Source organism: Jatropha curcas, chromosome 5, assembly GCF_041381405.1.
Source record: "Jatropha curcas cultivar XTBG-Jc1 chromosome 5, XTBG_Jcur_1.0, whole genome shotgun sequence".
NCBI classification, from domain to species: domain Eukaryota; kingdom Viridiplantae; phylum Streptophyta; class Magnoliopsida; order Malpighiales; family Euphorbiaceae; genus Jatropha; species Jatropha curcas.
In genome coordinates this window covers 22,741,578-22,753,149 of record NC_143155.1, presented here as the reverse complement: position 1 = coordinate 22,753,149, position 11,572 = coordinate 22,741,578, and the positions used below count along the sequence as shown (strand labels likewise).

The following is an 11,572-nucleotide window of genomic DNA, read 5'->3' as shown; positions in this document are numbered from 1 at the left end:
AAAAAAAAAAAAAAAAAAAAGGCTCCCTTGAAACCTAGAATCCAAATTAAATGCTCAAGTCCATCTTCGCTAAAATGTTACTATGGTCAATTGTTCGATAAAGATTACCTTCAATAACAATAATGAACAATGCTTAAAGGAATTAATTTTCATTGGAAAGGAAAGAAACTCAAAAAAACTATTTGAGGCTAGTGATAAGTTGACATTTAGAACTTACTGATTCACTTCCACCTTAACTAAAAGTTAATTATTAGGGTAGAGTGAAGGTTTTATCCTTGGGGGAAGGATAGGAGAGCAAGACAGTGGAGATTAACTTGCATTATGACATTCCCACATCTCATGAAGTGCAAAAAGCAGTGGGGACAAAAACTGAGATCCCCTTACAAATTAATTAAAAGAAAAAGTGCGTCTAGACACTCAAAAAAAAATACATGTATGTAGGTTTAAAATTCTCTTATCCACTCTATTATTCCAATGAAGAGAAGTTTGCTAGTGCTGAAAGTTAAATAAGTTGCAGAACCTGAAAAGTTTAATCACGTTTGTGATTCAAAATAAAAGTGCATCTAGGTAGCTTCACAATCTGTCCTGCCCTATTATAGTGATAAGAACTCTTTTGGTTGTTTCCTACCAAAAAAATCAAGGAAGCAGGCAAGATCTTCAAGTTTAAAGTGAAAGCACAAGCTTAGCCTTTTCCAGGAAAATACAGCAATCTATAAAAAACATATTTGGTTCTAACTTCACTAATATTTCAATTTTAGTATGTTGTGTTAAGGATACAGAAATTACTACAAAAATTTTAGGCATACCAAATTGTGGAGGGAAAAAGTTATCAAACCCAATACCTGGTAATTCATAAAGGTTTCAATCAATTCCACAGTTTGGAAAGAACCTAACAATGTTGATTGATACCTGAAATTAAGAAACAAAAATGGATCGCAAATTAGACCTGCATGTTCCTCTCATGGTAGACAGAATATCAGATTAGTTGCAAGCACATGAGTACTCGTGATAGCACAAATACACTAATTTGACGACACAGAATCAGTTCATGGTACAGAAAAGCATCATGTGAAACAAAAACACACAGTGAAAAGGACAAAAGGTTTATGTATTAAAATAATTACACATAAATATCTCGAAACTCACCATCCAACTGTGTTATTGTCAACATTAACCTCCCTCAAGCATCTCATCATTTCAAGCTGATAATTGGCACCATCAGCTTCAATCTCTTCATCCTCCTCCCTAATCTGCATATATAAATTATGAAGAACAATTGAATTAAATAAATATTAAACCATATAAACACACAACTATCATAATTATCATCAAAACGAGTAATAAGATTTACAATACCGGAAAAGGGAAACAGTTGGTAACTTCAAGAACGCTACCGACATCCAATCCAAGAAGTTGGCCAGTGACCAAAGCCGGAGAAAATTCTTTGCAGTGTTTGATTATTTTCAAAATAACCTATTCATTCAAAGTCATGATAAGAAACTTAGGGTTTTTATTTAATGTTTTATAGTAATTACCAATCAGGAAGAGACTCACCAATCCCTCGATCTGAACAACTCGAAGAGGGGGAGCAACCTCCTCTGTTGCGGCTACCTGAAGAAAAGACCTTGCCATTGCTGCACAAAATCATTCTGATACTCATCAAATTGTTACCAACTATTATTTACGAAGATCATGTAACAGATAGTTATCCAGCTTCGTCTAGTCTTGGCCAATTTTGTAAGATTTAACAGCACCTTACTTAGAAATTAAAACTGAAGAGAATGGAATAGACAGAAAGCTAAAACATAAGCGAAACGTACCTGCCATTGCCGACGCTGATCTTAAGAGGCCGGCGACTGTGAATATCTATCTCCGATTAAACGACAGAAGGACGGGATAGTTAGCTTGGGAGAAGAAAAGGAGTAAAGTTGGGCGGCGGAGGCAAGGGAATTAGATGGCAGCAGAAGTTGAGATTTAGTTCTAAGGGGTTTTATTAATAAACTGCGATGTTTTATCTATCCGACGAGCCAAGAACATTGGATAAAAACCCTAGCTACAGTTTTTATTTTTCCTTCAAAAAAAAATATATTTATATATAGAGTAAATTACTATTTGATCCATAAATTTTCACTAAATTTAATAGTATGATTACTTTAGAAATTTGTTTATCCCACATCATTTGTCATTTAAAAAAAATTTAAAAAATATATATTTTTTAAATTTTACTTATATTTCCACCACTTCACCAAGTAAACATTAGTTATTCAGAAAATTAATAAAAAAAATAATTTAATTTGATTACATTTTTCACTAGAATTTAGATGGTACAATGATTTTCCTTATTTTTTATATAATTACTTTGAAAAAACACTTAGAAAAGGAATAAAAGGAATAATAATTTGCCTCATGAAGAGCCTGCTTTAATTCTTTTACAACACAAACCAGTAACAATGCCACTTTCATATAAACAAATAAAAAAAAAAAGTCTTCAAAATATTCCAATCAAATAATTTCCCTACTTGTGAAAAAGTATTTTAACAAATTCGAGTTACAATAATTTAAAATTTACATAGATATTGACTTAAGAAATTTTGTTTGAATACTTTTGTTTTGGGATAATGAATTTTTTTTTTTAAATCACTGGTATCTAGACGAACGGATAAATATCAATGCTTATTACAAGCAGAAGGATAGGGATCAAAACGAACGGATAAATACCAATGTCTATTACAAGCAGATGGATAGAGATAGAAACAAATAACTCTCGTCAGTTTGCGTTGCCAAAATGAATAAATGATTATATTGTGTCTATTATAATATTTAGTTTTGTTTTGATACTTGCACGGGGTATTCAAATCCATATCTATTTAACGGTCCATAAATCTAACTGATCCCCACTCGTCACAGAGGGAATTTACATTGCAAATGATCAAATCCATAATCTAAGTCATGGTGATCAATCTGCAAACGCTCTTTTCCAGAATTAAAGTATTGGACTCAAGAAAATACTTTTATATTGGTATCACATATATTCCACGTGCATTCAAGATTATTTTCATTTAAAAAAAAAATATCACTTTTTTTTTTAGTGGAAAATATTAATAACCTTATTCATACCAATTGTCACTATTAGATATATTAGGTGTTTACCGCGAGCATTTATTCTTAAAGTATTTCATATAGGTATGAATATGATTTAACGTGGTTCGGTTTGGAGATTGACACAAACCAGACTAATAATGGTGCTTTATAAAAATTTAAACCATCAAAACTAAAAATGGTATTCGACTCAACCAAATCTTTTCGAGGTAATTTGTAAAGAATTTATTATAATAAAAATAACATAATAAAAAATTGTTTCACTCTAATAAATTATTTCCAAATAAAAAAATAAGTTTGTTTTTTGAGAATTACAAATAAAAAAGTGACTGTTTTTTATATATTTTTATTTTACAAATGAAAAAAGTACTATTAACAGAAGGTGAGAAATTAAGTTATTTAACATACTTGTGATATATTATTAATAAAGAAAGTAATTTGACAAATCCAAGTGCAAATCAAAAAATAATACATATTTTCCCCTAAAAAAAAAACATAGTAAATAGTTATCTGATTTGCTTAGAGTGATTTTGACTTTAAAAAAAAATTTTTTCATATTTTCAAATCACCTTAAAGAAAACTACTCTTACGTGTCAAATTATGTTAAAAAAATAGCTCCCAGCGAGGATCGAACTCGCGACCTTTCGCTTACGAAGCGAACGCACTACCACTATGCTATGGAAGCGGATTTTGACAGAGGTTTTATGGTTTTAAATTTGTTGATATGTGGGTTAAGCCTTTGCAGGTTTAACAAAACCCCTGGAAGAGCCAGTTGTGGTGGCGGAGGAGCAGAAGATGTGCGGAATCGCCCTGATCATCTCTGGCGTTCGAATCTGCTTATCTTCCACCTTTCTCCATTCTTCATCTCCGGCTCCTAATCCCGAGTCATTAATCAGTTCAAATTTTGCGTTTTCCGTCGACCATCTCGAAGCAGTTCTCCGGCGACGAGGTCCTGATAGTTTGGGATGCAAGCAGGTCATAATTTATACTAAGGAGCAACAACTGTTCTCTGTAATTGAAGAAGACAGCGTTTCGAGGCAGCTAGATTGTGCGAATGGAGAAACTTGCTTGCTTTTTATTGGCGCCACTTTGCAACTCAGAGGAGTAACTCCTATAACTCAGCCATTCGTTGATTCCTATGGGAATATTCTTATTTATAATGGTAATTTATACTTATGAAGGCTTATCGATGTGTAGACTATTCAATTTGGATTCTAATTTACAGTGTTAATTAATTTTTAAAGGTGAAATCTTTGGAGGAATTTATGTTGAGAGTGATAGTAATGATGGTGAAATTCTTATGCGAACTCTTGGGAAGTGTTGCTCTTGTAGTTCTGATGAACATACAAGTGCTTGCTCTAGTGGTGGAAAAGAGGAAAGTTCTGTTCTCGATGTTCTTTCAACAATCAAGGGGCCATGGGCTATTATTTATTGGCAGGTAAATTGGAGTGCTATTTTTCTGTTAGTTGGTGTTAGGGTCAGTGGTTTATCAATTCCTGCTGAAGTTTTGTTTTGCTTGTGATTTATAGGATAGTTCAAAAACCTTGTGGTTTGGTAGGGATGCATTTGGTAGGCGGAGTCTTCTTGTTCATTGGCCAACCGTGAAGGATCCTCAGTTTATGCTATCTTCTGTCTCACCATTTTCTGCTGTTGATCAGAGTTCTGGTATATAATGCTTGGTAGAGCTTTTCTTTTCTTGATCTTCTGATTACATATTTATTGTTGTTCTCTGAATTATGAAGGCTATTTTTCCATTAAGTTATTCATGTTGGATGATAACATTGACTTTGTTTTTGTTATTTCCAGAATATGTACGGATCTAGAGTTGAAAAATTGGTGGGGGCAACATACACATGCATATATCAAATTTCTCAATGGTCAATTTTTCTATTAAGTAATTAAAAATTTCATTAATTTTTAAGCTGTGTCACGCTGCACTTTTGTTAACAATCTATTGAAGTTGATATTATTTTAACTAGAATTTCATGTATTGAATGAAACTTAAAATTTGAAGTTATTGTTCTAAGTTACCTAAAGGTAAAGACAAATGTTTAGAGGAAAAAACTAGTTTGAAAGTTGAAACTGCAAACCATGATATACTACAGTGACAATTTTCTAACACATACCATCAATTTAGGTGCTGATCTTGGAGTCGAAGATTGTACTGAGCCTAATTTTTGGGAGGAGCTTTCATGTGGGATATACAGTTTATCTATGGCTGCTTCGAAACTACATGGATGTACTTTTGGGGAAGTTAAAAGACATGAATGGGCTAATACTGCTCTAATAAACCTGATTAAATGGGAAAGAGTTTCAGTTGAACCAAAACCAGAAGAATTGTCTTTTTCATGTGGTAAGCCTCTATTGGGAGAATAACACACTGTTTAGCTTCTTTGGTTGTAATGCCACTTGAATCAGATTATAATACTGGTGCATAGTTTTAAATCACAAAATTCTGGAGCTCAACTTGGAACACTTCATTTTGAATAGTGAAGAATGAGGATCTTTAATTGTCTATCTATTTTGATTCTGTAGGACTTGATCAAACATCCTTCTCATTGCCTGCTCGGAATGTGTTAAGTGCTTTAAAGAAATCTGTGATGCTGCGCACATCACTCCATACAATTTTTAAGGTGTGGGATTCAATTGAACTACATTTTTTTATGAATGCAAATAATCTATCTCCTTATTTTCAAAATTCTTTGTGCTTTTATTGTGATCCACAAATGATAAGACTCCCTTTTTTATTTTGGAAGATATTTTTTGATTTATAAATACTTCAAATTTTCTATTTAGAATTCATATTTCTATTTAAATTTCAATACAAGATATAATTGTGCGAAAGGTAAATTTTGGTGGTTGTAAAGTATAGTTGGTTTGTCAGTAGACTAAAAGATATGCGCCTAAGCTGTTTCTTTTTTCTCTTTATTTTATGTAAGTCTTAAAAGTGACTTTCTTTTGTTCCAAACAGGTAATCACTTTCTACGAGAATAGTTTAATTTTCCGTTTGACTAGGAAAACTAGTGACAAATTTCCCAAGTGCCCCACGTACCAAAAAGTTAGGAGAATGTTTTTATGGGAAAAAAATTTCTGTGAATCAATTGAAGCTTGTTACTATTTCAGATGATTAAAGCTTTCTTAAATTTTGATGGTCTACTATTTCCATACATCTCTTTTTCTAAAATACAAACAAAACAAGGAATTTACCGTTACTTATTAATGTTATCTTTGCATTGAGCTATTTTGTGGTAGCAAGGCATATCCCCCTCCTTATCTAATTGTCTATTTAACACGAGCAGAGAAGTCATTTAGCTTTTGTTTTAGCTTTTGTTATCTTTATACTGATTTATTGTTTCAATTTAATATCACTCTTTCGATTTGAATGCATAGGCAGGAACATCTGATGGTGGACAAGAGGAACTTGTTCCAGTGGCAGTCCTATTTTCTGGCGGATTGGACTCTATGATACTTGCAGCATTGTTGGATCAGTGCCTAGATCCCAGCTGTAAGTGTTCATGCTGAACTGTGTTTTTTTTCATTTTATTTTTGATTCCATTGTCTCTTAAAATTGTTCTCTTTTAATCAGCATTTTAAATTTGAAAGGTTGTCATAAAGCTTTAATTTTGTGCTGCAGCTATATTTTGTAGAAGTCGTATCGTTAACATTTTTAACTTTGGTTTTACTAATGAACACTTGTGCTCAAATTAGGATTTTATGTTGCAGACACAATAATTACGGCACATAGTTCTCTCTCTCTCTCTCTCTCTCTCTCTCTGCGTTCTTTTTGGTTATTCCGACTAGGTTTGTTCAAACAGCTGCCATTGCCACACTTTCATTTTTGTATTTTCATCCCTGTTTTTATTCTTGGCTGTGCCTTTTCATTTGGTGTGGAATAAACAGGCTTTTCTAATTGTTACAGTTGTCTGTTAGGGTGGGATCAAGTCGTTTTTAAGTTTTGAATAGTCCAAGACCACTTAGTTGCAATGAATGGAGAATTCTATTCTTTATCTGTTTTTTCTTTCCTTTTCAGGGCATTTAACATATTATATAAACTTCCATAGGACAATAGTGACTTTTCTGCTCTCTGTATAATTTTGCTCAGCTCCTTTATTTTGGAGTTGCAGACTCAAGCAGGGACTATCATTTATGTGAGTCTGGTGGCTTTTTGTTTTTGCTCTTGGGGAGACAGTTTTGGCATATTTTATAATCCTGGTTCAATATATTTAACAGGGTTGTGTTAGAGGACAACCACATGTTGCAACCTTGTTAAAAGGAAAGGAGTTTCTCTGGTCACATTTTTTGTGAACTGCAAGATAAAAGATTTTCTTGTTAAAGACTTTGATAAAAAGGAGAAATGGCTAAATTAAGTGGGTGCCAACCCCTGTGTACAACAGTTACATGTGAATGTTTCTGTTGTCAAAAATTCAAAAAGATGAGGAAGAAAATTTATTTAAACTAAAAACTATTGATACCCAAAATTCGAATGGCAAATAAAGAATACAAAGCATCCAAGTGAAAAACAACAACAACAATAACGACAACTAAACCTTAATTGCAAGCTAATTAGGACCAGCCATGAGTTCATTCAGCTATATCCATAACTACATCCGCACTAAGGTCAAGAAGTAGTAGATCTTTTGAGACAAGTTTCCTGCATATGGTTCTAGGTTTACCTTCCCCCTTCTAGCACCCTCCATCCAAGTGAAAAACATTGGCAATATTTCGTTTGTCAAAATTTCTTCTATTTCTTTGCTGCTCCTTTATTGAGGTTGACCTGAAAGCAAAGACAACCAGTCAAAATGTTTGGATTCTTTTGGTGAGCTAATTCTCTAATATTCTTGGCAGATGGAATTGATTTACTTAATGTTAGCTTTGATGGTCAATTTGCTCCTGACAGAATCTCTGCTAAGGCAGGAGTAGAGGAGCTTAGCAGAATTGCACCATTGAGAAGGTAAATGGTTAAATGTTTCTCTTGGATCTGATGTTTTATTTCTTTACCTTTGTGAATTTCACCTGAGTGTCTATTTGGATTGGCATGCATTTGACATGAATGTTGAATTAAATGTGTTTCAAGTGAAAAACAACAAAAATATCAACATGATATCAAGAATCACCATTCATTTCAAATAATCATCTATCAAAATGGACTGTAAGATTAATTTGAAGTCTTCTAGTTTCTTATATATGAAGATTTATGAATGCTATTGGGAATTTTGGTGTGTATTCAGTATATTTTTGGGAAGGTACATCTTCTATGGTACGTATGATAATTGGAGAACAGTAGATTAGAGCATTACTGAAAAATGAAATGGATGGAACACAAAAATGTAGAAGTTCTAAACTGAACCAGGAGCCAAGAACAAAAACAGTTCTGTGTTCCTGGTTAACCCTAAACTAGGGAGACTCAGTTCCTCATACAGCAACAAAGAAGCAACACCTTTTGCTGAATGATCTTCTCTCTGTTGTATTTCTCATATTAAATTCATTTTTGATTGGGAATGCAGGTGGAAGCTTGTAGAGATCGATGCTGATTTGTCTAAGTTGAAGTTGGAAATGAAGCATGTTATGGCTCTCATTAACCCTGCAAATACCTATATGGTAACCAGTTGTGATCTATAAATAAATATAGTTTATGATATGTGAGTAGCAGGGTGGTTTGCTGCATCCATGTAAGCATATAACTTGCTAATTTCTGAAGTTGTTCACTGACATAAACTATTTTAGATTTTGAAGATATCATGATGCATGAACCTACATCATTGCATCTTATTGGTTCTTCTAGGTTTTTTTTGAAGAAGTGATATATCTAGTTGAAAAGAAAAATGGGATGACATGCTAGAAGTGCATTTCTGGTGGTCCATTTTCCTACTTGAAAAGGTAATTTATTGACTTAATTTTCAGGACTTGAATATAGGAATTGCTTTATGGCTGGCTGCAAGTGGTGATGGTTGGGTATATAAAGGAATGAACAATAATGCTGATGAGAATCAACAACGATTAAGGTACAAGTCCAAGGCCAGGATTGTCTTGGTTGGCTCTGGTGCTGATGAACAGTGTGCTGGTTATGGAAGGCACAGAACTAAATACAGATGTGGAAGGTATGATTTTAACATCAGACGATTGAATTTCATGTATCACAGTTTTTAATATGTTCTAATGCTAGTTTACAAAGTCCAAGTTATTTTGTCGCATATAGCATTCTGGAATTTATTTTTTCAAAGTTTGAAGGAATAATTTTTGGTGTATAACATCTTTCTTGGTCTAAATCTTATTGAGATTCCTGAGCAACAAATACTTGTTTTTCTGCATTCTTTGTGGTTATTGACAATCTATCATCAGTTGGCTTGGGCTTCATGAAGAAATGAAGTTGGACATGCAAAGAATATGGAAACGAAACATGGGGAGAGATGATAGATGCATCGCTGATAATGGGAAGGAGGTACTGTTGGTAACTTGGGCAACTGTTACTTCTTGAATCCTTTCCGTACATTGAATGTCAACTCTCTAATTGCTTTCACCAGGCTAGATTTCCTTTCTTGGATGAAGATGTTATTAGAACTCTCCTTGATATTCCCTTGTGGAAGGTTGCCAACCTCAATCAACCTAGTGGAACAGGTGATAAGAAGATCCTAAGAGAGGTCAGTTCTGTACATCTCATGTCAGTTCACATCTTCTCTCTGTATTATGGATACCGTTGATAGCGATGCTTGTCAATAGATCATATTTGCTGGGCCTATTTATGCATCTATTGATAGATAGATATCATGTCTAATGCTGAAATTTTGCAATTTATTTTATAAGAAAAACTGCAAATATTTTGTACCGACCCTTTTCTCTAGAATCAAAATGAAAGCAGAAATTTGTAATTTCCCTCAGTATTCAACGGTACCTCCTAGGTTTTATCTGCTACTTGGTGCTGTAAACAAATCAATTTCCTGCTATACAGGGTTTAGGAATATTTTCTCATTTCATGTGGGGGAGTTGTTATCACCAAATATTAATTGATTCTGATTCATCTGTCTTAAAAGGTTGCATGGATGCTTGGGTTACACGAGGCAGCAATTCTTCCTAAAAGAGCAATACAGGTTTGTGATATAAATATTTGTATCGAATCTCTTCACCACAAACCTGTCCACATTAGGATAAATCCCATGTTATTTTTTCACCGAAGCAGTTAAATTCTTTTGAGTTTGGCTGTAATTTGAAGGGGAAAAAGAAAAGATGAATTCCTTACCTGGATTTTCTGAACTGCATGGCTCCGTACCTGAATTCAAAACAACTGCTGTGCTAATAATGCTGTAAAACTGTAGTTCTAACTGCACATTTAATTACTAAACAACAAATTCTACTGCTTTATTTGTGCAGTTTGGCTCCAGAATTGCAAGGGAATCCAATAGAAAAAATTTTGGAAGTAATCGCGCAGCAAACCAGGCATCTGCCGGAAGTGTAGTAATAAATATGGTGTAGCGACGTACTATCGGCACTTGGTACTGCAAATGTACCTTTACATGTGTATTTGATACTACAAAATGTGGCCAACATTTTTCTGGACTTGGATGTTTTGGGTCTAGCTCTAAGGATGGATTGTGAGTCAGCAATAGTTGTGCTTCGATGGCATTGTAATGCACAGAGAAGATATGCCAATTGCGCTGTATATTTTTGAATCAGGTTTTGAGAAGAATGTGGCTCATCAGACTTTTGGCAAGATTGAATCTAGTATCAATCATGCCAGAGATTTTTTATCTGGCTAATCTAGTTTTAAGAAGATTTAGATTTCAACATTCAAGGATTAAAGAATCTTATTTTGATGTTAGCTCTGAATGTGGAGAAATTTTTAGATAGATTCAGTTTACTACGTTAGATATAAACTCACCTAATAAAATAAATCACATCAGCATTTTGCCTTTTCAAAAGCTTATTCCTTATCAATTCTTCCTTATCAATTCTTCCACGTTCTCATTTGGTTAGAGATAAGAATTTGATTGATGTGAAGGTTATTGATGTGTACGGAAAAAAAAGATCAAAATGGTGATGTGAATGTATTTCGTTGGATAAGCTTATAGTTGACGTGATAAATTGAGTCTAGCTATGAATTTCTCATTCTTAAATGTAATGCACATTATTATTTGAAATTTGCCGGTGGAAAGGTAGTTCATTTCAGCATTTTGATTGATCGTTTCCCTATTAGGATGTTGTTAGTAACTAATTAAAATTTAAGTAATTAATATGTTCTAGATTGTATAGTAAATAAATATCATATCTGTCTCGTAATATTTGTCACATTTAAAAAAATAATTTGTTTTAAAATATGTCACATTTGTGGTTTCAAGGAGTAATTAATGTTTACTTTGTATATAATCAATAATTATTAATTCAATTTAATGGTTTTTTTAGAGAATTAGTATAAAATTAAGAGTAATATAGTCAATTTATTTAATAATTTATTGTAATTTAGACGAATTTAATAATTTTT

At 33.1% G+C, this 11,572-nt stretch overlaps 2 protein-coding genes and 1 non-coding gene across 3 annotated transcripts in view; 1 reads left to right on the top strand and 2 right to left on the bottom strand.

Annotated features, from left to right (window-relative positions):
• Positions 1 to 1,969, bottom strand: part of TIF3H1 (translation initiation factor 3 subunit H1) — a 4,781-nt gene extending 2,812 nt beyond the window's left edge. Inside the window, exons 1-5 of the mRNA XM_012212404.4 lie at positions 1,821 to 1,969; positions 1,555 to 1,634; positions 1,357 to 1,473; positions 1,147 to 1,250; positions 843 to 909 (exon numbers count right to left, since the gene is read on the bottom strand). Of these exons, the coding sequence (XP_012067794.1) occupies positions 843 to 909; positions 1,147 to 1,250; positions 1,357 to 1,473; positions 1,555 to 1,634; positions 1,821 to 1,827 (375 nt within the window). The 5' untranslated portion in view covers positions 1,828 to 1,969. The remainder of the gene's footprint in view (positions 1 to 842; positions 910 to 1,146; positions 1,251 to 1,356; positions 1,474 to 1,554; positions 1,635 to 1,820) is intronic.
• Positions 1,970 to 3,712: 1,743 nt separating this feature from the next.
• On the bottom strand, positions 3,713 to 3,784 carry TRNAT-CGU (transfer RNA threonine (anticodon CGU)). The gene has a single exon. It is a non-coding gene; the product is annotated as a tRNA-Thr (tRNA).
• Positions 3,785 to 3,856: 72 nt separating this feature from the next.
• On the top strand, positions 3,857 to 10,804 carry LOC105630556 (Asparagine synthase family protein). Its single transcript, XM_012212405.4, has 13 exons — positions 3,857 to 4,261; positions 4,344 to 4,537; positions 4,629 to 4,764; positions 5,237 to 5,452; positions 5,635 to 5,732; positions 6,490 to 6,604; positions 7,945 to 8,050; positions 8,604 to 8,697; positions 9,001 to 9,197; positions 9,439 to 9,538; positions 9,621 to 9,737; positions 10,128 to 10,184; positions 10,465 to 10,804. The coding sequence occupies exons 1-13, from the start codon at positions 3,895 to 3,897 to the stop codon at positions 10,564 to 10,566; spliced, it is 1,899 nt and encodes a 632-aa protein (XP_012067795.1). The 5' UTR covers positions 3,857 to 3,894; the 3' UTR covers positions 10,567 to 10,804.
• Positions 10,805 to 11,572: the final 768 nt, after the last annotated feature.